The 27,663-nt window shown below is 41.1% G+C and overlaps 1 protein-coding gene across 1 annotated transcript in view; it reads left to right on the top strand.

Moving 5' to 3' along the window:
• LOC136863905 (acidic amino acid decarboxylase GADL1) overlaps window positions 1-27,663 on the top strand; it is a 629,881-nt gene that overhangs the window by 537,221 nt on the left and 64,997 nt on the right. The window contains exon 8 of the mRNA XM_068226511.1: window positions 4,342-4,541. Within this exon, the coding sequence (XP_068082612.1) occupies window positions 4,342-4,541 (200 nt within the window). The remainder of the gene's footprint in view (window positions 1-4,341; window positions 4,542-27,663) is intronic.

Below are 27,663 nucleotides of genomic sequence, written 5' to 3'. Positions count from 1 at the left end.
GTTTGAAATCTACATTAGAAAATGAAATTTACTTTATTGAAGATAGGAAATTTGAGGTTACATTTCAAATATTGGAAACTTTCCCCTCGAGATAGCTTTCAGAGGCTGTCATATAGTTATAAAGTGGCTGCCAGTATCTTAGTCAGTTGGTAACTTGATGGTGGACGAGACGCCTCCGCCTCAACTATTAACACACACTCAGTAGACTGGACGATCAGTAAGACAAAGGGACTCGAAAAAGTGCCAGCTTTTATACCGGACAGGATGTTCCTAGAGTGCTCTAGCCTAAGGGCCGACAGGCCTCCAAATTTTATTGGATAAGTAAATGGGTAGAAGATGAATATTATTGATGGAAAAATACATATACAACATTTCCTATTGTTCAATTTTGAAGTTGGTGGAAAGAGGTCGACAATGTGCCCTGTGTAGTTAGGTCACGCCGAAATGGCGAGTGGAAGGGGATTTGTCCGTAAAATTAGGCCCTGTGTATTTGGGCCCATCCATAAAATTAGGCATTCTCTCTTGTGCGAATCCCCCATTGCCTTACTAATCAAGATGGCGTAGGTAAGGGCATCAAACCGTAAAAGTGAGGTTAGGCTCCTCTGTGAGGTTTAGCTTGCTCTCTTACGCGAATCGTCATTGCCCTACTACTCATGATGGCATCGTGAATATGCCTAATGCCTTACTACTCAAGGTGGCGTCTGCAAGGGCTCCTAACATTGAAAGAGCAGTTAGGCCCCTACATGAGGTTGTACTTGCTCTCTTACGCGAATCCATATTGCCCTACTACTACTTAAGATGTCGTCGCGAGAATCTCCATTGCCCTAGTACTCAGTATGGCTTCGGAAAGTGCAGATGCCCAAAATGTGAGGTTAGGCCCCACCAAGATGGCGACTGTGTGGTTAGGCACCACCAAGATGGCCATTATGAGGTTAGGCTTGCTCTCTTATGCAAAATCCGTGACGGGAAGGGCAACTGTCCGTAAAAGTGAGGGTTGGCCCCTCCAAGATGGCGTCTGTGAAGTTAGGTTTGCTCTCATATGCAAAATCCCCATTGACCTACTACTATACTAGCGGTCAATGGCCTTATGCCCCCATATCCCCACTACTAGTGGTCAATGACCTCATATGAAAATGCTGACGCAGCACCCATCTTTTTAAAACATACGTTTCCCTACTACTTAGAAATTGCTCATGGTTGAACTTATATTTCTTTATCGATTTACAGTGAGCTTTCATTAGGAGGAAAAATGGGAAACGCCACAGGTCTATTTCTGTTTCAGAACACTAGATCCTCACCGGTTAGAGGATAATTTTCGATAAATTTTAAGCGGAAAATCAGTTTACTGGGACTATCAGTTTGAGAGATATTGCTTTTTTAACTTAAGGGTTGTTTACCGTCATACTATGTTTACTGTAAAAGTAATTTAAAGTATATTCCGAGACTGTTTGGGGTTAGAAGCCATTTTACCTAAAAACTTTGAACATGAACAGTTAGGGATGGCTTGATATTGTACCGGTAAAAGAGTCCGACTCCCAGATTATATTTTAAAGTAAGCAAGAATATAGTTCCCAGGGCTAAAACTGGGTGACTAGTAGCTAGGGCTCGGTACAGGAGGTAGGGTCCTATCTACAAGAAAACTTTGACTCTGACTGAATATGAATTTATTCATATGACATGAAATTGCACATCACCTCAGGTAGATATAAGTTGTCTTCCACATAGTCCTATAATATGGCTCGGATTCTCCAGTTCACCAAGCCGAGCAGGTTGGAGCACGTTCCAGAAGATTCCAGGGACTCCGTACAGAAGCGGCTGGACTGTCTGGGTTGGTAGAAGGTAGAGATGCCTCGAACTTGTGAGGCCCAGGTTGAACCCCGATGATCCTGGTGATATTGCAGATAATCATGTACTACCTCGGTCCAATGTGACTGAGAGGGTTGATGTCTCCAAGGTCACTCGCAGTACTGATAAATCTGAGTTCATAAAACCTTGGGTGATTAACCTATTAGCGAAGTCACTGGTTATTATTCGTCAAGACTTTCAAAATTTAACACTCGTAAAATGATATGTCTCTGTATACGAGGAAAATAAATAATTTCAGAGTTCACCACTAGCAAAAGTCTTCGTCTCTGAATAAATACTGGCAAAAAAACACAAGTCCCTTCTCATGAAACTATGACCAAATTTAAAGTTCATCACTGGCGAAGGTACATGTCTTTGAATGAACACAGACGAAAAACGTAAGTGCATTCACATGAAAATCTGAATAGATTTAAAGTTCATTACTGGCGAAATTTATAAAGTTTTGAATCAACACCGGCGAATGTACAAGTCTTTGAGTGAACATGTACGAAAAACACAAGTCCATCCATATGAATAAATTTACAGTCTATCACTGGCGAAATTTATAAGTCTTTGAATCAACACTGGCGAATGTACAAGTCTTTGAGTGAACATGCACGAAAAACACAAGTCCATCCACCTGAATAAATTTACAGTCTATCACTGGCAAAATTTATAAGTCTTTGAATCAACACTGGCGAATGTATAAGTTTATGCTTACGGGAACTTTGAGCACATTCAGAGATCATCACTAGCAAAGTTTATAAATCACTGTTTATTAGAGGAATGAGTCTCTTAACACTCGCAAATATTGCAGGTTCAATTTATGAAGAATTCGTTCTTTAACACATGTAAATAATACAAGCCCAATTATGAATTTAACACACGTAAATAATACAAGTCCATTTCAAGAATAATTGGAAAAAATTCCAGTCTCGAACACCCGTAAATATTGTAAGTTCAATTATGAAGACTTAGAAAATGTTCTTTAACACTCGAAATATTGCAAGTCCACTTGAGAGTACTTGGAAGAATTCGTTCTCCCACACTCGGAGAAAATACAAGTTCACTTTATGAATACTTAGAAAATTACAGAGTTCCTCGTCGGAACTGTCACTACACGACGATAGTAGCAGCGAGAGTGTCCACGCTGACTACTCAGCTGTAACTGAGTGAACAGGCTACAGTGGGCCCTCCTTTTATTCGATCCGGGACGTCTACGTCACAATACGGCTTGACTGAATATCTCCTTAATCCCTCCATAGATTTACTTGAAACTCGAGCATTGCGACGTTCAGGTGATCCCAAACAAGATGGCATATCGCTCAAGCCGCTAGCATAATTATTGCGGGAGTTACAAAAATTTCCCCGTCGAACAATCTGGAAGATGTGACGTGGAATTTAGAATATACGAGTCCAGGCTGGGAACACGTGATGTGACGGGCGGGCGGTCTAGCTAGCCCCTATGGCTACGTCACAGCTCACAGCTGTCCTTCACTCGCTTGCTTGCCCCGCTGACGGTAAACAAACCAGGCGTGCTCAGAACATCACGCGTGATAATTAAATGTTATTTATACTCAAAAAATACTCATGTACAGGTCGTAACCGGTACAATATACAGCACCGCTTAGAATGTAATTCGTCATAAATTTTAAGCGAAAAATCAGTTTTCTATGATAATATTTTGTGAGATATTGAATTTGAAAATTAGGGGATGTTTTCACCACATCCCCAATACGAGTACATTTGTACACAATACTACAGTTACTACAGTAACGCAGGTTATCAAACAAATTCTAACAAATAAGTACACCGGGATGATGACCGCTATGTTACAAAGCTCCGAATGAATCACCAACAACTTCAAGGAACGGTTCGTGAATGAGGGTGCATGAATCCTTCCATACAGGTAATGTGTATCAGCCATCTTGCATACTAGCCTTTGCGCCAGAAGACTTCGAGCTAGTGTAGAGGAGGGCAGCCGGTTCAGAAGATGAAAAGGAAAACGAAGCTGCAGAACACTCTCCTTTCGTCCAAAAATGTAATGTATAGAAGGCATCTTGCATAGGAAACTGTTAAGAATGGAGTCGAATTCTAGCCTGTACGGTTACGATTCCACAATTATGGCCATCGAACGTGGGTCTGTAAGGTTGGCGCACACTCCGTCGGCCTGGTAAGTCTTGTTCGGTTGATACACTTAATTCCAGAATCACCCAGCAGAGCGCAGCGCACGCCCACACGTGGCGCAGCAGCTGTCACTCACAGGTGCGCCTACTTTAAAAATCTCCCGAGTTTTGTGACATCACAGTCACATGACCGGCAAAAGCCAATCAGCTCTAGGTCCAGAATCGGTGTATATAATCTACTAAGTACCCTTTGATTTATTCCAACATACGTTCTAATTATTTTATTAATGAATACAGGATATTTAATTTCCGAAATCTATAATTGAGTATATGAGCAAACGTTATATTAATGCTACCTTATCTTTTACAGGGCTTGCTCCACAATTGCAACTCTGCATCGGCAACATATCTCTTCCAACAGGATAAGTTTTACGACGTATGTTACGATACAGGAGATAAAAGTATTCAGTGTGGACGGAAAGTTGATGCATTCAAATTGTGGCTGATGTGGAAGGCGAGGGGAGATGAAGGTTTTCAGCAGCTAGTTGATAACGCAATGGATTGTGCAAGGTGAGACCTCATGAAATATTAAGAGATACACCACAGCTGGAAATTCTCTGTTCAAATAGTACATTGTGGGATATAAATAATAATAATTAGTGTAACTCATTACAAAACATAACTACGATAAACAATCATATTTAGATATTGCTCAAGATAAAACTGAAGTATAGTTATTACCGTGATTAGTTGTCCAATTTATATTACATATTTCTATGTGTACTGTCTTTATTGGTTTTCTTAGGGTGAGAGAGTTAGTAACATGCTCCTTTTACCAAATGCGTACCGTTCAGATCGCACCGCGGACAGCAATTGTACATCCAACAGTCCGCTTTGGTGTGCGGTGCAATATTCTGAGCCTGAACAGAAATATTTTTAGTCTTCGTCGATAGTGAATGTTCCTCAGTATATGCAGTAGTTAATTTAATTTGGAATTTACATAGCTTTGTAAATTCTTAAATGCAAAACCTTAGAAACGAACATGAAATCATAACCGAGGAAGTGGTAGAAGGCTACAGTTAACAAACTACATATTGCTAAGAGCTACCGAAGTAAAATTGGATGCTATAAAACACAGCTTGAATGCAAATATTAGTACGGTAACTTACAGTGATAAGAGATATAGATAGAATTTGAATAAACCGACGACAGGCAGAAGCAGAACGGGAGCCAGTTTAGCAACAAGGGGACATTCACAATTTTAAATGTAAAAAACTACTTTCATGATGACACAACAAGACAAAAATTTTCGTACAATTTGGGAAGGGTGAGTTGACAGATGACAGAGGGCAAGTTGAAGGAAAATCAGACAGGTTTCCTCAAAAATTATTTATGACCGGGTACTCATTAACGAAATGAAAATGAGAAGTTCAATGGGATTATGGCACTATTACATTTATGTCATGAATTTTTACAGATGAAACCATTTTGAATACTCAAGTTATTCCCGTATATTAGGCAATCATGTGCTGTTAATATATAGCTTCGCACGTCGCCCATGGGTGTCAAAGTAAAAAGACCTGCATCTGGCGAGCCGAACTTGCCCTCGGACACTCCCGGCACCAAAAGCCATACGCCATTTCCATTTCAAGATATGGCTTGAACGGTAAGTATGGTGAAAATCATCTATGCTGCGGAGAGTATTGTAGTTTAGGATGAGTTATCGATTCAGTGGAGACAGTTGAGTCAACAAAGGCTAAATATTTAACAAGTTATCGGGTAAAGTCATTGACCAAACATAATCAGAAAGCTGTTGAGTACAAAATGATATATTAAACACCGAACGCCCAAAAGCCCAGGTTTGTGACCTCGCTGCGGTAGGAGGCCTGCGTATCCCAATGAAGCAGATAGCCAAGCCGCAAGTAAAACCATATCGGATGGGTATCTTTCGGAAGACCAGAATAACGAACGGTTCCTCGAAAGCGGGGTAGCAGACTTTCAGAAGCTTACTTGGCAGCAGTCTGGACGATTCACTGACATGGCCTTGTAATAATACTCAACATGGCTTAGCTGTGTTGATACTGCTACAGGGCTGAAAGCAACGGTAAACTACAGCCGTAACTAACTCCCGAGGACATGCAGATTTCTCTGTCTGAAAGATGTTCTGATGGTGGCTTCCTCCACGGTAAAATATTCCAGAGGTAAATTAGTTCACGATTCGCATCCCCGAGTTGGGACTGTGAGAGAGGTGGCAATCATCAGAAAGATGGATATTGACTTTCTGCGAGTCGGAGAGTGGAATACCAGAAGATTGGCGCGTTGTGGTAGGTTAGAGAATCTGTAAAGGGTGATGGATAGACTAAAGTTAAATGTAGTTCGTATAATGAAGTACGTTGGCAGGATGAGCAGGAATTTTGTTCAGGAGGCTACAGCATTATCAACACAAAATCAAGCACGGAAATGCAGAAGCTTATTTAATAATTAATAAATTAGGGCGGCAGGTAAGCTACTAAAACCAGCATAGTGAAAGGATTATTGTTGTCGCGATAGACACCAAACCAATGCCCACCACAATAGTGCAGGTCTGTATGCTCACTAGTTCAGCAGATGATGAAGAAATCGAAAGAATGTATGAAGATATAGAAGATTTAATACAATATGTAAAAGATGACCAAAATATAAATGTGAAGGGAGACTGGAATGCAGTGGTAGGCCAAGGGAGAGAAGGTAATGCAGTAGGAGAATTTGGATCGGGACAAAGGAAAGAAGATGTCGGCCGGTTGAATTCTGCATCGATCATAATTTAATACTTGGTAATGCTTGGTTGAAACACCAAAAACGACGGCTGTATACGTGGACGAGACCTGGAGACAGTGGAAGTAATGAAATATATTTCATTATGATTAGGCAGAGATTCATAAACTAGATGCTGGATTGCAGTAGGAATAAACCCCCGGTGCTGGACCATGCCAGATCATACCACTCTGCGCCGGCCCAACATTTTAACAATTCACAGATAATCTTGCGTCCTTTTTCTGGAATTTCATATCTTTTCACACCAAAATCACAAATTTTAGGGCAAAATATCAAAATTAATATTTATATAAAATAAAAAATAGTAACTCATCAAACATTTTAGTGAAATAATAAAAAATACGTATTGTATTAAAAATCGCAAATGTTAATATTTCTATAAAATCAAAAATAAAATATAAATCCGTTTTGCCCAAAGGTAGTTGAATCCTTCGTATTGATAGCATAGAGAGGAGCTTTTCGTACCTATGTCCCTTATTTATGTTGATAATATTCTATGAAATTTATTTTAATTTACAATGAGTCCAATTCAATTTTCTAATATACAACTAATATATAAATATTATGATAATCAGGACATAAAACTATTTACTACATTCAACAAAATAGAATTCGTATTTATAAGATCTAATTAAATGCATTGTTCCATATTGTTTTATTTTTTCGTTTAAGCATTTATTATAATCATCAAAAGTTATTTCATTTTTAAGTTTAGTACGATATTCTGTGTATACGTTAGTCGATGCAGACGTATTTGATTTCAAACTAACATGTCAGTAGTAGAGCAGTGGTGATTGACAAACATAGCTTCAGCACTTTTCTGTTGCGTCAGCACTCGGGGTCATTGACCCCAGCAATTGACCCCTGTCACGTGACCGTGACGACACGAGCACGTGCTATTGTTTGTAAGCAAAGCGACGTGTTTGACCACGTACTTTTTTTGACAGCTGTCAAGATGACAGTTGTTATCTTTAAATACAGAGCATCGCAAACTACAGTGCTGGCATATTGACGGGGCTAAACCACATGGCTGCCACCTTATGCACGTGGGCGCGCGAAATTTGAATTCCACGTGCTTTTTTTGACATTTGGCAATATTACAGCTGCCATCTTTAAGCACGTGGGCGCGTAATTGTAAGCATCGCTACCTTCAGTGCTGCTGTTTTGACGGGGCTAAACCTCATTGCTGCGACCTTAAGCACGTAATGGCGGGCAATTTGAAATCCGCATGCTTTCTGACAGCTGTCATCTTTAACCACGTGGGCATGGTGTTTAAACATGCTAACTTAAATAAATGTTTATGCTTTATTGAATTCGGGGGAGTATAGGGGCAAAAAGTGGTAGTCCATTTTTCCCTGTCTCCCCTTCCAAACATGGGGGATGGAGAGATGTACTCTCTCCCTAGAGGTCTACCACGTCGGTAGTCCTCTACCAAAGAATATTGCCCGGCTAAGAAGCCAGGCACGGCCACCTCTCTTCCGAGAGAGTGGCAAAGAATTCGCACTGTGTACCGCCTTTTTGTTGCATCGGCAAGCGTATGGGAGCTGCGCAGATCGATAGGCAGTGGATAGGGGAGGTGTGCGCGCATGTGCGATGGTTGCAAACTCTAGTAGAGGAGTTTAGTACGATAGTCGATGTGTATGCATATCGACAAGCGATCGATGCACACTTTGGTGGAAGAAGTTTGGTACGATAGTCGATGTATGCATAATCGATATGCGATCGGTGTACACTCCAGTCAAAGAAGTTTACAGTATTTCGATTGATGTGTACACACTCTAGCGGTAGAACCATCTTTAACCACGTGGGCGCGGAGTTTTAAACATAGCTAACCTCACTGCTGCTATCTCGACGGGGCTAAACGTCATGGCTACCACCTTATGCACGTTGTGGCGAGCAATTTGAAATCCACGTGCTTTTGACATCTGCTATTTTGACAGGTATAAACTACGTGGGCGCTGGAATTTTAACATTTTTAACCTCACTGCTGGCATCTTGAGAGACCCTTACCTCATGGCTGTCACTCTACGCACGCGGTAGCGGGCAATTTGAAATCTACGTGCTTTCTTGACATTTTTAAAGATGACAGCTACAATCTTTAACCACGTGGGCATGGAATTTTAAACTCCGTGCTACCATCTTAACAGGGCGGAACCTCATGGATGCTACCTCACGGCGCAGAATTTAAATTCATCTTGACGGCACATAGCCACGACGCGGAACGTAGCTAGGTGCGGGCTAACTACGGGCAAGCTGCCCCTCTCGACACTCTACCATCATACAGCAAGCTTTCTTTCTCGACATATTTGCCATCTTATTACAAGCTGCCCTTCTTGACATACTTACCACCTTAAGACGAGCTGCCTTTCTCGCTATACTTAAGGCGAGCTGCCTTTCTCAAGATACTGCCTTATTAATGTAAGCTGCCCTTCTCAACACTCTCAGATTCTACTTGAGAAGAATTGAGAGAAAGAAGGAGAGCTGCTCGACTAAGTGGTACGTTCCGAGCTGCCAGCGGAGGGATGGCGTGGAATGACATTAGTAGACGAATAAGTTTGAGTGGCGTTTATAAAAGAAGGAAAGATCACAATATGAAAATAAAGTTGGAATTCAAGAGGACAAACTGGGGCAAATATTCATTTATAGGAAGGGGAGTTAGGGATTGGAATAACTTACAAAGGGAGATGTTCAATAAATTTCCAATTTCTTTGAAAGCATTTAGGAAAAGGCTAGGAAAACAACAGATATGGAATCTGCCAACTGGGCGACTGACCTAAATGCAGATCAGTATTGATTGATTGATTGATTACTGCTGGAATTTGAAAACGTAGAGAAAGATGACGGCGCGGAATTTAAATTGATCTTGACGGGACATAGCCACGCCGCCGGACATAAGCTAGGGAGGGGCTAACCACGGCCAAGCTGCCCTTCGTGACATACTACCATCTTATAGCAAGCTGCCTTTGTCGACATTCTTACCATCTTATTACAAGCTGCCCTTCTCGAAATACTTACGAAGCTGCCCTTTTCGGCATACTTACCATCTTAAGGCTAGCTGCCTTCCTAAACTTACTACCATCTAATTGCAAGCTGGCCTTCTCAACACTCTCATACTCTAACCTTACTCTTATTATCATAACTGCGTTTTCTACGGAATTTGAAAATGTTGAGAAAGATGATGGCTATTTAAAAAGGAAACAATCTTGACAGGGCATAGTCAGGGGCCTAATTACAATAGACTATAGCTAGCTACCGTTTCCGACATAGTTTTAATGCAAGCTGCCCTTCTCGACATATTACTATTTTAGAGGGCATCCCTTCCCGACAGGAGGGGTCTAGGTTTTATAACAAGCTGCCTATCTCGACAACGTAACCTCACTGAGATCAGCTTATTCCTTCCTAACATTTACAGAGGTCAGCTCAACCCCCCCTTCTACGAAGGTGAGCTTGATCCCTCATCCTCCCTACATATTCCCTCCTTCTTATAGTTACGGAGGTTAGGTCAATCCCTCCTATGAGTTGCGGAGGTTAGCACAATCCCTTTCTCCTCTTTACAGTTATAGAGGTTAGGTGAATCCCTTCTCCTCATCCTTTTCCTCCCTGTACTATCGTTAAGGCTTTACGTCTGAATCCGATAAGACAGAACATGCTGACTAGGTTTAATCCTTATACACAATATACTGAAAAAAGCTTTACGTCTCCTAAATAAGATAAATTATATTTGTTACAGTAGATCGTAAAATGCAATGTGCGTGCAGTAACACAAAATACAGAATAAATGGATAGGATTTACGGGACACTTTCGAATAGCATTGTGTAGTTAGCACGTCCCCATTCAACAAACAAACAAACAAACAAAAAATGTATTATCATGGCTAACGACAAAGGTGTACAAACCAAGTATTGCCTCTCTACGTTGCTTACATTGAGAAATTAATTTGTTGCCTCTTCTATGTTCACTGCTCAATCACCAAACGCATTACTACGATTACAGAACATATTGAACAAAATACTAATACACTTACCTTTAAAGAAAAACATTTTTATAGTCGATATATGTATGCACGAATCGAACCCTCAGCCTCAGGAACTAGCTCATCGATTATAATTTTCGTTACTGCTGTGCAGTAGTATTTAATGTGAATAGCTATCATTCGAATAACATTGTGAGGTTAGCACGTCCCTATTCGACAAACAAAAATGTATTATCATGTTTAACAACATAGGTGTACAACCCTAGTATTACCTCTTCTATGTTGTCTACTTTGAGAAATTAATCTGTTGCCTCTTCTATATTCAGTGCTCAATCACAGTAAACGACACATTCCTCTTAAGACAATAATCACCACCACTACTAAGTAATAAGAACATTACATTTTGAACCATCTATGTTGCAATCTAGAGGCTAACACTCTACAGAGGCAGGTATTCGATAGTAGTAATGATTATTGTTTTGAGTAGCAAATTGTGGACTGAGCTAAGGGCACTGTAGTCGCTAACCCTACAGTCTAAAGTTATAACCCGATTCAAAAAATTAATTAGCGATGTCGCCATGCAAATTCTAGGGAGAGACCTATCTCTTTCGACTACACAATTACTAAGCTTAAACAAAAAAGGAATACAGAACATTAAACTCTAAAACTACCTTACATATTTTTCCTTGTATGCCTCTTCTGTGTTGCCAATAAACAGTGCTCAAATACTGTGACCGTTCGTGGGACGCCTAACTCGGAGATGATAATAAATTTTATAATTCGCTCAATGCTATACTTAGTTTGTTAACGTATTTAGGCCTCAACGTCTTAAATTTTATGAGCTTTAATTCGCATATAAGGGCTGAGCTCTCTATTGCTTCACGATCCTTTTGTGCCATACAAGAATTCATATTTAAAACAAATTCAAACTTCATTATTTCAATAAAAAACGAGGCTGCTTTTCATAAACTACATGACTACGATCCTGACTGCTTTATATCTGACTTTGACATTGAGGAAACGTTATCTTAGAGATTCACAAAGGAATGCAGGCTACCATTGTTTATTCTTCTCCACCTGAAATACGTCATACCACACGCCTGTTAGATAATTAACTGTATATAATTCCGGCTCAATCCATGGCCCCCTTGACGTCTGTTATACTAGATGTGATGTCTGGCCTATTTTCTTCTCAGCTGTTACTGCAAATATTTATTGATACCCGCTTGTGATTACACTGTTTTTCACGCGGTCCGATGTGTACCATGGGGTTCCGAGCTTGATCTATCGATTCTCATCCAAAAGATCTACTATCAATTCGCGAGTTGTGCCGGCTCATATCTTACGAATATATGAATTCGCCGCACATCAACAGTTTATTTTACCACCATGCCGTCCACATGCATTTATCATTCCTATGACCTTCAATGACTCCCTGACATGTAATTGCACGTCATTGGAAGGTCATATTCCCCCCTTACTTGGAGAAGAAATTTTGAACATAGGGAGAAATTTCTTATCATGTGATTCTGAATAACAAATTCCTTTTTCTTTTTCTTCTAATGTTACCTAATTCTAACTTCATGACCGAACAACTCGCACTTATCTTCCAGATCAGAACTTATCCATTCTTCTATTAACTCGTCACCCTTATCTTAGCGGTATCCATTGCCAAACTTAACAGGTGTCTTCTTCTCCGTCCATAGGATTGTCTTCACTCAGTTCGTCGTCCGTCGTACCATCTTCAAAAACGAGATTAGTTTCCTCTTCTTCTCTGGTGATAGGAAAGTAATATTGACGCAAATTGGCAGAATTGTATATTGACATGTTCTTTGAGTCCATACTTTGAATCCTATAGGCATTATTGCCTAAATCTTCTACGATCTTAAATGGTCCAATGTATAGGTGGGCAAACTTCGAGAAAAATCTTGCTTTGGGATCGGAAACAGCAGGCTTTTTAATTAAAACATAGGTCCCAATCTCCAATGGTTTCCGGAACTTCCTATATCTCATTTTCTTCGCTCTTTTCTCCGCTTGTTTTACCATGCGTAACTTTGCTCGTCGAACGTTATCTTCAGCTTCAGGCACTTCCTCTACAGGTCTTGGGATAATATCATCCCAAGGACGCCGAGGATGATGATTTAGATGAAGTATGCTGGGAATGTTGTCAATTGACTCATGCCAAGTATTATTCATGCATTCTGCGATCGTTGGTAAGTATGTCGCCCATGTCCAATGACGTTCCGGGCAGAAAATTCTGCAGTGCTTGGAGATTTCCCGCATAATCCTCTCTGCAGCGTTCGACTCTGGATGCCTAATCGAACTAAACCTGTGTTGAATGTTCATCCTTGCAAGCGCCTCAGCAAACTCTTTAGATGTAAATTGAGTCCCCTGATCAGTGATTACGCAACTAGGCTTTCCCATTTCCGGTATAACCTGTCTTTCTAACGCTCTGATGATGGATTTCGAGTTAGCCTTCCTGATTGGTTGTAACGATACAAACTTCGCCATGAGATCTAGGGTCACCAAGATGAACCGGTTACCTCGTTTACTGACTGGTAACACACCATATAAATCCATTGCGAAAATTTCTCTGGGGTTATCTGGTATTATAGGAATTGGCTGTTGGTGCAATAATATTGAGCTGTGCTTCACACTCTGACAGATGTCACATGTTCTAATTATTTTCCTAACATGTCTTCTCAATCCAACCCACGTGAACGTCTCACCAATTGTAGCTGCCAATTTATCAACTCCACCGTGAGCAATCATACGGTGTACGTACCATATTAATTTGCATCTCAGTTTATGCGGGACGACTACCCTTAATTTCTTCTTCTCCTTATCTATAAATTTATATAGCAAATTGTTATTGTAGACGTACTCAGCCGTTAGCGCATTCACTCCGTGATTATCTGGCCTATCATCGACTCTTTGACACTCTTCAATTGTTGATCTTAAACATCGGTCATTCATCTGCAACTCTGATAAGCGTTTCAGATCTTGGAGGCATTCCTCGTCCTCAGCTGTTATTTCTATGAGATTCATTTCTCGTACACCTTCCGGAGGATTCCTGCTCAAACTATCGGCTAATACATTTGACTTCCCAGGGCAATACTCTATTTGAAGGTCAAATTGTTGTGCATATAATGCCCATCTAGAGACCCTTTCACTAGATAAAGATGATTTTAGTACAAACGTCAGAGCCTTATGATCAGTTCTCAGAATGATTGGGTACCCATAAATAATCTTCTTCCATGATTGTAAAGCATAAATGATTGCTAACATCTCTAATTCTGTCGTGGTGTATTTTGTCTCATGGGAGTGCAGCTTTCGACTCACGAATGCTAGGTATGTCTTCTCACTATTCCCGCCTTCATCTTCCTGGAATAAAGCTGCTCCCATTCCAACAAGCGATGCATCCGACTGAATAATAAATTTTAGATTAAAGTTTGGGTAACCAAGCTTGATGCTGTTGATCATTAACTCCTTCGTCCAGCCGTACCTCCAATTCCTTCTTCAGTCGTAGTTTCTCGCAGGTCTTCTGAGTCATATTTCTCCATGATTTCCTCTGCTAACTGCATTACCTTTTCGGCCGAAATGTTCATGGTTTTATGTAATTCACATACCCTTTTATTTTCAATTCTAGCAGTAACATGCGTTCGTTCCTCATTATTGTGTCTGATCCGAATCTCCTCTCTGTTCAAATCGATAACGATGTTGTTTTCTCTTATAACGTCTGAGCCTATTATTACATTGTGTTGGATTTTATCCATTACCAAGAACGGATGTTCAAATGTGACCCTTCCAATCTCCACCGGTAGAAAGGTTTGCACCTTACAACTGGCAACTTTGTCGGGTATGATCCCTCTTATCTTTACGTTGGCCACCGGTATGACAGGAATTCGTGCTCTGCCTTGAAGTTCCGTGAAAAATACCCTTGAAATAATGCTAATGCTGGCGCCTGTATCTAATAAAGAATATACTCTGACGCCCAATATTGCTACCCAGATGATAGGAAGTCCTCTTTTTATTTCAACTTCGCCCGACTGGCGGTCTTCTAATAACTCTTCGGGCTCGAATTCCCAAGACTCTATATTGCTGATAATCCATTCTCGTTGCCTATTCAGCTGTTCATCAAGATCTATCTTATCTTCTCCAAATTCTAAATTGTCGTTGTTTTTTTTTCACCCCGTTCCTCTCTTTGGGATTATCCTCAAACGGAATTGCACCAGGATTGAGCGTTCTACTTAAAGCATCATTCCTTTGCTGTTGCTGGTATTGGAGACTTGTCGCACCTACACAGTCCGCATTCATTTCCTGGTTCCTAATTGCTTCCTCCCAACGCTTTGCTTCTTGTTGGTGTTTCAATTCTTCCAGGTATTTCCTTTTTTCCTGATCGACGTCCCCATTTCGATCTTCACTCCTCTGTCCTGGTCTTTCCTGGCTTCTGTTTCTCCGGTACGGCCATCTATCCCGATGATAGTTCCAGTGTGCCATTCTCCTAAATCGCGAGTACCTTCCATTGTTATTCTGAGGTGACGTCCATCCTCTATGTTGCTGGTTACTATCTTCGTTATCATATCTCTCTTGCTTCCACCTCTTCGCACAATGGCATTGATTATTTCCTCGACAGTCTTCTCGTTCCACTGGTGTAGCGACATTCACCGATGGCTCTACGTGTTTTATTATTCGGTTTCCAACCTGCGTATTCGTACTGTCAAGTTGTCTCAGTACTGCTTCAGCATGTACTGCAGATTGTACATTTGCTGCAGTTAACAATCGCTGAACGTCAGGCGGAAATTGTTTAATTATAGCTCGTACCATTTCTAGTTCTGTCGGCGGTGAATCTAACTCTTTTAGACGGTGGAATTGCATAGTAAAGTAATCTGAAAAGCAGCTTGGTCCACCGAGAGAGTGTTTTTTGAGTATAGCTCCAACCTAACATTCTGTTGAACATCAATTCCTCAAAATCTCTCTAAAAACGCCTGTTTAAACCCGGTATAATCCTCGAAAACATATCTGAACGCCTTAAACCATATTAGCGGCGCTCCGTCCAGGTGACGTTCTACCGCTTTGAGTTGTCTTTCAGGCATTATCTTCGCCTCACGGAAATACTCTTCAATTTCTCGGATAAAACCTCGAGGAGTCATTCCAGACTTAATGTTCCCAGTGAACTTCTTCGGTCTATACTCATTAGTGCGAATCACATGAATTATCTGGGTACAATTCCCGGTATGCATGACGCTGTTCTCGCTACCATCAGTATTGCATACTGGAATCTCAAATTGGCAATCTATTTCTGTCTTCCTTTCGTTATCCATTGACGATGATTTCTCTAAAGTGGTCAGTACAAGCCTCTTCGTTGTTTCGCTGTCAATTTTCATGTTTTGAATGTCCTTTTGTACGTTCTCAAGCTCATCGCTCAATTTCTTTATTTGTTGACCAGTCAGTGTTCGGTTTTTATCCGACTCGTCGATGATCAACTGGAACTTGCTACTGATGTCTTCTTTTGCTGTGTTCATCTCCTCATGAACACCTCTGTTGACTTCCTCAACATCTTCAGATATCTTTTTGAACTTGTCTTCCCAACTGATGCTCGATTCAACGATCTTTCCTTGTATAATTACTACTTCCTCCTTTAACTCATTTAGATCGCGGTCAACCTGTGCTTGGATATCGTTCACGTTCACCTTCAGCTCGGCCTTAAATTCGGCGAACATTTCATTGACTTCTTTCCTGTTTTCGTTTATGACCGTTGTAACTTCATTCCTTAAATTACTCATGTCCTCTTGCATGTCAGCCTGTATCTCGGACATTCGCGACCCCAGTGCTAGCATTTCTTCTTGCATTACCTTCGAATTCTGCTGGACAATTTCAGCAACAATCCGTTGGTTCTCCCTGATTTCTCTGTTGGTCGCACCTGCCTTTCCTGGTTCTCTTTTCTCATCTCCATTGCCATTGTTTCCTGTGCTTCTCTTATTTCTTTTGCCGTTGTCTCTTGCAATTCTCTCATTTCTTTCGCCATTGTCTCTTGCAATTCTCTCATTTCTTTCGCCGTTGTCTCTTGCAATTCTCTCGTTTCTTTCGCCGATGTCTCTTGCAATTCTCTCATTTCTTTCGCCGACGTTTCTTGCGATTCTCTCATTTCTTTTAGAGCGATTTCCTGTGATTCTTGCGCTTTCGTTACCCTTCCTGCCAGTTCTTCTAACAGTGCCTTCACTTGTGCCAACGACGCCATTATTAATGTTATGGTAATCGAACAGTAAATGTCTTTATTCTTCTACCGTTCCTCAAATGTCACCTACCTAACTCTACTCGCTATCCGCTAAGTATATCAGTTGACTATTTAGGCCCTGATGGACCCGAACCCGTACCGAAATGACTGATAGCTACCGCAATAAACATGAATGAACAAACAATCTGATCTTTGATTAACCGACACAACCTTCCAATTTCTCATTTGCCTAACTGAACCTTTGCTATCATATCCCGTTGCTTCCTTTTCAGGCCCCGCTGTTGGGTAGCCAAAAACTATAAATATACACAATGTGACCGTTCGTGGGACGCCTAACTCGGAGATGATAATAAATTTTATAATTCGCTCAATGCTATACTTAGTTTGTTAACGTATTTAGGCCTCAACGTCTTAAATTTTATGAGCTTTAATTCGCATATAAGGGCTGAGCTCTCTATTGCTTCACGATCCTTTTTGTACCATACAAGAATTCATATTTAAAATAAATTCAAACTTCATTATTTCAATAAAAAACGAGGCTGCTTTTCATAAACTACATGACTACGATCCTGACTGCTTTACATCTGACTTTGACATTGAGGAAACGTTATCTTAGAGATTCACAAAGGAATGCAGGCTACCATTGTTTATTCTTCTCCACCTGAAATACGTCATACCACACGCCTGTTAGATAATTAACTGTATATAATTCCGGCTCAATCCATGGCCCCCTTGACGTCTGTTATACTAGATGTGATGTCTGGCCTATTTTCTTCTCAGCTGTTACTGCAAATATTTATTGATACCCGCTTGTGACTACACGGTTTTTCACGCGGTCCGATGTGTACCACGGGGTTCCGAGCTTGATCTATCTATTCTCATCCAAAAGATCTACTATCAATTCGCGAGTTGTGCCGGCTCATATCTTACGAATATATGAATTCGCCGCACATCAACAGTTTATTTTACCACCATGCCGTCCACATGCATTTATCATTCCTATGACCTTCAATGACTCCCTGACATGTAATTGCACGTCATTGGAAGGTCATAATACAGAACCTTAAACTCATTACTATTGTTCCGGCCTAGCTATGGCTAGACCACCTAGTTACTCGCTACCACTTTAGGACAGATGGCAGCACCCTTCAGTGTGTACTTATTTGAAGACCCTCAGCCGGAAGTGGTGTGGATGGAAGGGGATGAGAGACTGTTATGCTTGGGTGCCTCGTGCGTGAGGGACGGGAACATGTGACTGACTGTTATCGAGGGCATCTGCCCATCAATACGCAGTATTATGTATTTATAATGTGTTATACTAGTGTCTTAAATGTAATAAATGTTGTTATTTAATCAAGTGAGTGAATTACGTTCAAAACATGGTCCAATTACCTGGCCGGATTATCTACACCACGAGGACCTCGTGAAAGCAGCGTGGCGTGTAGTATGGACGACTAGTTTCTACAGTAACATGGAAATACTTGGAAGTTCACTTCAATGACATCATCTGACAGCCCCAGGTTCGATGTTCCAGCACCAGATGTAAACTAAACTGAGAAGGCAGGTCAGTACTATTCATTTAAGACTCTCCTTTCCTCCTTGTTATTGTCTTACCCACTCCATCATGGAATCCTCAACAAGGCAAAAGCTTCTTAAGCAGAGGTCGCGATTTAAAGCGCAACTTACCCGCTCGGAAACTTTCGTTGAGAATTTCATCCGCCAACAACATTCGAATTCGCATGAAATTAAACTACGATACGAAGATATGAGTGCATTAATGTAGAAGTTTGATGACGTGCAGTCAGAATTAGAATTAGCAGAAGATGAAAACGAGCAAGCTCATGATCAGGCGCGTGCCGAATTCGAAACCAAATACTACAAGTTAAAGGGCGAAATGAGTAAAATAATAGCGAAACTTTAAGAGTCATCACGCGACACGATAGATTCAGGAAGAACTCAGGTCAGCAGTGTCGCGAGTTTAAAGTTACCGGCTATTAACATTCCACATTTCGATGGAAAATACGAAAACTGGCTCTCATTCGCAGACAGTTTTCAAGTTATGATTCACAACAACAATAATCTGCGAAGTGTCCAGAAATTTCACTACTTAGCATCTGTTCTCAAGGGCCCAGCCAGCCAATTAATTCAAAATTTACCCATCACAGAGGCAAATTATGAGGTAGCGTGGAAAATGTTGAAGGACAGATTTGAGAACAAGAAACTAATAGCAGCTACTCATGTTAAGGCACTCTTAACGTTAAAATCAGTCTCCAGTGAAACAGCCACAGAACTGTTAAGGTACTCTAACACTTTTAATAGTCATTTGAATGCACTCAAGGCCCTAGAACTTAACATTCCACTGCATGAAGTCATTTTGACTCAACTGTATGCTGAAGGACTTTATGCTTGTACTAGACGAGACTGGGAATTATCACAAGCAGACACTCGGGTTCCATCACTTGATGACTTGCTGTCACTTGTTGAGCACAAACGGCAAGCTCTGGAGAACTTCCCTAGCTCACAGCACACTGCACCATCGTACAGACAACAAGCTGACATAAATAAGCCTAAACCTCAAGGGGATACTCAACCACGTTACACTTACACCACCACCAGTCTCATAAAGTGTCCCTGCTGTCATGGTAATCACCCGATATTTAAATGAGAAGGGTTTGCAGTTCTGAGTGTGGAAGATAGACAAAGAAGGGTTAAAGAAATGGACTTATGTTTTAACTGTTTGCGTACACAGCATTCTGCCAAACAGTGCAAATCACTTGGCTGTAAATTATGTAGTAGGAAGCATCACACCTCATTACATAATCCATCAGGTAGAGAGGGAGGTACAGCCCATCAAACTGCATCCAACTCCCCTCACACATACTGCAATACAAGAGACCATGTAGGGGTTCTGCTGTCCACTTCCATGGTCAAGGTACTAGATTCTAGGGGGCAAATGCAGGTCTGCCGGGCACTTCTTGACAGTGACAGCCAGGTTTGCACTGAAAGTCTAGCACAGCGGTTAGGCCTTAAGAAAATGAAGAATCCCATACCAATCAGCGGCATAAATGATTCCATTTCTCAATCAAGGTACAGTGTTCAGTTAGAATTGCAATCCACTGTAAGTAACTTCACTATGAGTATGACTTGCTCTGTCTTTCCACGTATCACAGGTAACATTCCCAGTAGTTACATTCAGCATGAGCGTTGGAACTTGCCCACTGATTTGAAGCTCGCTGACCCCAAGTTCTTCCAGTCAGGGGACATTGAATTGTTAATAGGCGCAGAACATTTCTTTTCATTACTGAAACTTGGGCGCAGAACTCGATCACCAGATTATCCTATCCTTCAAGACACTGAACTAGGATGGATTATTGCTGGACACTACCATCAAAGCGAAGAGAAAAATCCTACTCTAACTACATGTTTCTTGAAGTCAGAGGACAGGTTAGACACCCAAATACAACGGTTCTGGGAAACAGAAGAGCTTACATCACGAGTCATGACAAGAGAAGAGAGAGCCACAGAAAAACATTTTACAGAGGATACTACTAGGAATGCTACAGGGAGATTCATAGTTCGCTTACCTCTCAAGCAGAAACCTGAGGTTCTGGGAAACTCCTTCAATAATGCCATGTCAAGACTAACTCAATTAGAACGGCGTTTCAGCAGGCAGCCCTCACTTAAGCACGAGTACTCTAACTTTCTTCACGAGTATGAGGCGATGGGGCATATGGTTAAGGTGGATACATCTACTCAGTCAGGGAATGAAGGTGGAAGCTATTATCTACCCCATCATCCAGTTTTTAAGCTTAGTAGCTCGACTACCAAAACTAGGGTTGTATTTAATGCATCTTCTAAAACTTCTAACAATATTTCATTGAATGATATATTAATGGTTGGAATGACAATACAACAGGATCTTTATTCTATCATTCTAAGATTCGGAATGCATTCCTTTGCCTTCACCGCAGATATTGCTAAAATGTATCGGCAAGTCATGGTTCATGCAGATGATGGGAAAATTCAGCGGATTATCTGGAGGGAATCACCTAGGGACCCACCCTCTCACTATGAACTGACAACTGTAACATATGGTACAGCATCAGCACCCTTCCTAGCTACCAGATGCCTGCAGCAACTTGCTGAAGATGAAGAATCGAGGTTCCCCAGAGCAGCACAAGTTGTTCGCAGAGATTTTTATGTTGACGATTTATTAAGCGGCTGTGACGATATCCAGGATGCTCTTCAGTTGCAGTCTGAAATTATTAATTCACTAGAGAGTGGAGGATTTCACCTCAGAAAATGGTGTTCAAACCACCCAGCATTACTAGAAGCAGTTTCAGAAGAGGACAGGGAAACCCAGCTGCCTTTAAGTCTTGATGAAGGCATTAGCGTGAAATCTTTAGGCCTATTATGGCATCCAGTTACTGATCATTTTCTCATTTGTGGCAGTCTGTATTCAGACTGTCCCTATCATGCTGACTCTCATGTAACTAAACGAAAGGTCTTATCTGTTATTGAATCAATATTTGATCCACTTGGGTTGGTCAGCCCTTTGGTAATTTCTTACAAGGTTTTTATGCAGAAACTTTGGCTAATCAATCTGAACTGGGATGACAGACTACCACCTCAACTCGTCAGAGAATGGGAAGAACTTCACTTTAAGCCACAGACAGTAAGAGAATTTTATATTGAGCGGTTAGTCACATGTAAGGGACCCCCTGTTGATATACAAATTCATGGTTTTTCTGATGCTTCAGAACAAGCTTATGGAGCTTGTCTTTATGTACGGTCTGTCGACAAAGGGGGACAGACCTGTGTCAGATTATTATGTTCTAAATCCAGAGTAGCACCGGTGAAGAAACTGACACTACCAAGACTTGAACTGCCGGGCTGAGTGGCTCAGACGGTTAAGGCGCTGGCCTTCTGACCCCAACTTGGCAGGTTCGATCCTGGCTCAGTCCGGTGGTATTTGAAGGTGCTCAAATACGTCAGCCTCGTGTCGGTAGATTTACTGGCACGTAAAAGAACTCCTGCGGGACTAAATTCCGGCACCTCGGCGTCTCCGAAAACCGTAAAAGAGTAGTTAGTGGGACGTAAAACAAATAACATTATTAAGACTTGAACTGTGTGGAGCGCTACTAAACTCCACAAGACGCTTCCAGCTTTGTCTCTGCCAGTCAGCAAGCTGTACCTATGGACGGACTCCACCATTGTCTTAGCCTGGATGGCATCTCCTGCTACTCGCTGGAAAACATTTGTGGCCAACCGAGTCGCTTCAATCCAAGAATACACTCACAAGGCTGAATGGAGACATATTCCTACCAGTTTCAATCCAGCAGATTTAATATCCAGAGGTGTTGCTCCAGGACAACTACGAGGTATGAACCTGTGGTGGCACGGACCATCCTGGTTAACTGAGCCCACTGAATCATGGCCAGACACAATCTCAACCCATGCAGAAGAGGAACTACCTGAGTCACGAAGCACACTTCCTGTAGTCATGTTGATAGGTACAAACTGGGATGAACTTATGCTGAAGTACTCGTCACTGTCCCGACTGACTCGAGTTACTGCATATTGTTGGCGATTTATTCACAATAGTGCCAATCCTCAAGACAAGAGGTTAGGGATATTAAGTGCACAAGAGCTGCAGATGGCCTTGCACTCCTGTATCAAAATTGCACAACAAGTGTGTTATGCTCAAAAGATAGCCAGTCTCAACTCTAAATGCTGCATTTCAAGGAAGAGTAAAATTGCAGATTTACATCCTTTCTTGGATGATAAGGGAATGCTAAGGGTAGGAGGAAGACTAGTAAGTTCAAAACTACCTTATGACACTAAGCACCAGCTTATCCTTCCTCCCCAGCATGCTCTCACAAACCTTGTTGTGATGGCAGAACACATTAGGCTTTTACATGCAGGTGCTCAATTAGTAATTGCATCATTAAGAGAAAGATTCTGGATTCCCACGGCTAGGGCAGTTATTCGAGGAGTCATCCACAAGTGCCTGACCTGTTTTAGATTCAAGGCGTCAACAGCTGAACAATTGATGGGACAGCTCCCTGTTACCAGAGTGCAACAGAGTGGCCCATTTCTTAATGTAGGAACTGATTATGCTGAACCTTTCTTCGTCAAGAGGGGAAATGTGAGAAGCAAACAGACAACGAAGAGCTACATTGCATTGTTCATCTGTCTGGCTACGAAGGCTCTTCACCTGGAGGTGGTGAGTGATCTCTCTACTGATGCCTTTATGGCAGCCCTGAGGAGATTCATAGCTCGACGTGGGAAATGCTCCATCATCTATAGTGATAATGGGACTAATTTCATTGGTGCCAATAGAAGAATGCAGGATCTCCAAATACTATTCCTTTCAACCAGCTTTTGTGAAGAGATAAGGAATTCATTAGCGATGGAAGGCATCACGTGGCACTTTATACCTCCCAGCTCTCCACACTTTGGCGGACTGTGGGAAGCAGCTGTCAAGTCCATGAAGTACCACTTGAGAAGAGTTTCGGGTAATGCCCTACTGACATTTGAGGAGCTATGTACCCTTACTACACAGATAGAAGCCTGTCTTAATTCTCGCCCCCTATCTGCCTCATCTAATGACCCCAGTGACCTTAATTATTTATCACCTGCTCACTTCCTAATTGGTGCCCCCCTTACAACCATTCCTGAGCCTAGCATTACTGACCTGCCCATCAACAGATTGTCCCGATGGCAGCGTATCCAGTCAATGCAGCAGCAGTTGTGGAAGAGGTGGTCTGCCGATTACCTGAACTCACTGCAGCAGAGGAAAAAATGGACCTGTCCCAAGGAGAACCTAGCTACTGGAACAGTTGTTCTTCTGAAGGAGGACAATCTTCCTCCTCTCTGTTGGAAGTTGGCTGTGGTGGAGACTGTTCACAATGGGAAGGATGGACTTGCACGAGTGGCTACCATCAGAACAACCAGTGGTTTTTTTAAACGACCTGTTAACAAGTTAATTCCATTACCTATTGAGAACTAAACAGGATTTTTGTGGCTAAAACATAATGTGCTTCATGTGAATATTTTTTCTTGTTCATTTCAGAGTGTAATTGGTGTTGTGTGTGTGATTTGAATTGAGAACTTATAGTGTGCTTAATTCATACTGCATAATAATGGATGAGGACACTGTCAATCTACCTTAGTACCTTCTGTTAACAGTGTGTAAATATTTTGTTGCTTGTGTTTCTGTTTTGCCTATGTTTATATGTATATTTTGTTGAATGATCAACTCATTTTGGTTACTGTACATGAACTCTATGTCAGTGCCTGTGTGATATTTGAACTGAACTCTCATGAGGGCATATCAGGCAATTTAATTCGGTTGAATCATGGTGATTCAACAGAGGGGAGCATGTTTCGGCCTAGCTATGGCTAGACCACCTAGTTACTCGCTACCACTTTAGGACAGATAGCAGCACCCTTCAGTGTGTACTTATTTGAAGGCCCTCAGCCGGAAGTGGTGTGGATGGAAGGGGATGAGAGGCTGTTATGCTTGGGTGCCTCGTGCGTGAGGGACGGGAACATGTGCCTGACTGTTATCGAGGGCATCTGCCCATCAATACGCAGTATTATGTATTTATAATGTGTTATACTAGTGACTTAAATGTAATAAATGTTGTTATTTAATCAAGTGAGTGAATTACGTTCAAAACAACTATGATCACAGAACACATTGAAGAAAATAAACATTCACATACCTTTAAAGAAAAAACAATTTTTTTAGTCGTTACATGTATGCACAAATCGAACCCTCGGCCTTATGAACTAGTTTATAGTAGGACTGTATCGATTATTATTTTCGTTACTGCTGTGCAGTAGTAGTTAATGATAATATCGCTAACTCCTTCCCGACGCACTAAAGTACAGAGACCTCCCTTCCTGCCTGCCTTTTAGTCGACACTAACTTACAATTATCATTTAAAATGCACAAAATTATCAAGGGGGTACAGCAACAAATAGTTGAGCCTTGCGTCAAATTACGTTAACGTTTAAGATGCACAAAATTTGACAACCGCTATCTTGGGGAAGCCAACCTCAGTTTTACGGGCAGATGCCCTTCCCGACTCAAACAGTCTCTATCTTGAATGGCCTAACTTTACTTTAACATCTAGATGCCCTTCCCGACGTGGCTAGCTATATACAACCACTACAGTTGTGAAATCGGTTTGCATTCTTGTCTTTAGTGGTAGAAGTTTCCCAGTTCGATTCCCGACATTGTCTTGCAAATACACACATTTTGATATTACTTTCTCAAAAAATGTGAAACTACGGAAAATGATCAGCACACGCACACAAAAAATTAATTGTAGAACAAGCCAAATGCTGTGAGCATACCCGCAAGTTCCCGAGTTCGACTCCTGACATTGTCTTGCAAATAATAATAATGGCGTATGGCCTCCGGAGAGGCCTGGTGCAGGTCTTTTTCTATTAGACAGCCTATTAGGTGACCTGCATGTCTGTGAAGATGAGGGCCCTACCTAGGATGACTTATAATGTTGATTACGCCACACACACCCAGTCCCCGAGCCATTGGAATTAACCAATTAAGGTTAAATTCCCCGACCCGGCCGGGAATCGAACCCGGGACCCTCTGAACCGAAGGCCAATACGCTGACCATTCAGCCAACGAGTCGGACGTCTTGCAAATGCACACATTAGATAATACTTTCTCAAATATTTAAAAAACTACGGAAAATTATCAGCACACGCTTACAAAAATATAAAATTCATTATAGAACAAGCAAAATGCTGTGAACATTCGCGCAAGTTCCCGAGATCAATTGTCGACTGGGTCTTGCAAATGTACACATTAGATGATACTTTCTCAAAAAATGTTAAACCACGGAAAATTTTCAGCACACGCACACAAAAAATAAATAAATCATTGTAGAACAAGCAAAATGCTGTGCGCTTACTCGTACATGTGTTTTAAATTCTCTGCGCGCGCGCGCGCACACACACTTGATTTACAGAAGTAGCAATTTCATTCTTAAATATTCATTACTTGAGACACTTTCATGTGAAAAGGCGATGGAAATAAATCATTGATTGATACATGCTCTTTGCTTGATGCGTTGGAAGTGAACAAGGTGACGTGTTTGATTCTGCTCGCAGCTCATAACCGGATGTGCGCGAGGTAAAATCTGCCGACACGAGGCTTTTAACTCCTCCTTAAGGGACGCAGTTTTACAGATAAATAGGCAGTTGTTATTTGTCGGTTTCAGTGTAAAACATCTATTATGTTTATTGTGATCTTTGTAGTGTGAATTTTTCAAGACTTGACAATCTCCAACGACATACAGCTGTAAACTTTAGATTATATGCTTGCAAACTATGTACTGCTGTATTCATAAGACGTGATAATCTCCCACGACATGTAAATTCGAAACACATTCGTTTACCAGTAGGACGCTTAAAAACTTTGACAAAAGATATAACATCGTCTCAGCTTACTGCTTCTAACCTCGCCCAACCAGATAAAGAGAACATGCACGAAGAAGAAAAATAAGAACTCAAAGTTCTAGAGCTTTTTCATTCTAAGCCGACATGTTTTGTAGGTGCGCAAACATCTCTAGATTCTTTTCAATCAAACCGTGAAGCACAACAAGTTCTTCCGCAACAACTGTCTAGAAAAACTGTTACCCTATGCAGATGTAAGATACTGCAAAGACGTTAACTTAATCGTTGAACGATAACAACTCCTAGGAGCCCATCAAGGTGCTGGATACACAGTGTATAAACGAGAGATTCATGAAATAGAATACTAATTACGTTGTAGGTGTATTATTGTGTGATTTTGACATTACATGTAGAAATCATAAATAAAATATTCTGCTAATAGCATTTCCTTGACTTTACCTTCTTAACGAACATGCATAACTAGAGCATCAATCAATCAATCAATCAATCAATCAATCAATCAATCAATCAATCAATCAATCAATCAATCAATCAATCAATCAATCAATCAATCAATCAATCAATCAATCAATCAATCAATCAATCAATCAATCAATCAATCAATCAATCAATCAATCAATCAATCAATCAATCAATCAATCAATCAATCAATCAATCAATCAATCAATCAATCAATCAATCACTGCTACTGATCTGCATTTAGGGCAGTCGCCCAGGTGGCAGATTCCCTATGCAAAGAAATTGGAAATTAAATGAACATCTCCCTTGGTAAGTTATTCCAATTCCTAACTCCCCTTCCTATAAACGAATATTTGCCCAATTTGTCCTCTTAAATTCCAACTTTATCTTCATATTGTGATCTTTCCTACTTTTAAAGACACCATCCAAACTTATTCGTCTACTGATGTCCTCCCACGCCATCTCTCCACTGACAGCTCGGAACATACCACTTAGTTGAGCAGCTCGTCTTCTTTCTCCCAAGTCTTCCCAGCCCAAACTTTGCATCATTTTTGTAACGCTACTCTTTTGTCGGAAATGCCCAGAACAAATCGAGCTGCTTATATTTGGATTTTTCCCGTTCCTGAATCAAGTAATCTTGGTGAGGGTCCCATACACTGGAACCATACTCAAGTTGAGGTTTCACCAGAGACACATATGCTCTTTCCTTTACATCCTTACTACAACCCCTAAATACTCTCATAACCATGTGCCG

This window comes from Anabrus simplex, chromosome 2 (genome assembly GCF_040414725.1).
Source record: "Anabrus simplex isolate iqAnaSimp1 chromosome 2, ASM4041472v1, whole genome shotgun sequence".
In the NCBI taxonomy this organism is placed as follows: domain Eukaryota; kingdom Metazoa; phylum Arthropoda; class Insecta; order Orthoptera; family Tettigoniidae; genus Anabrus; species Anabrus simplex.
This window is presented reverse-complemented; position numbering and strand designations above follow the sequence as displayed.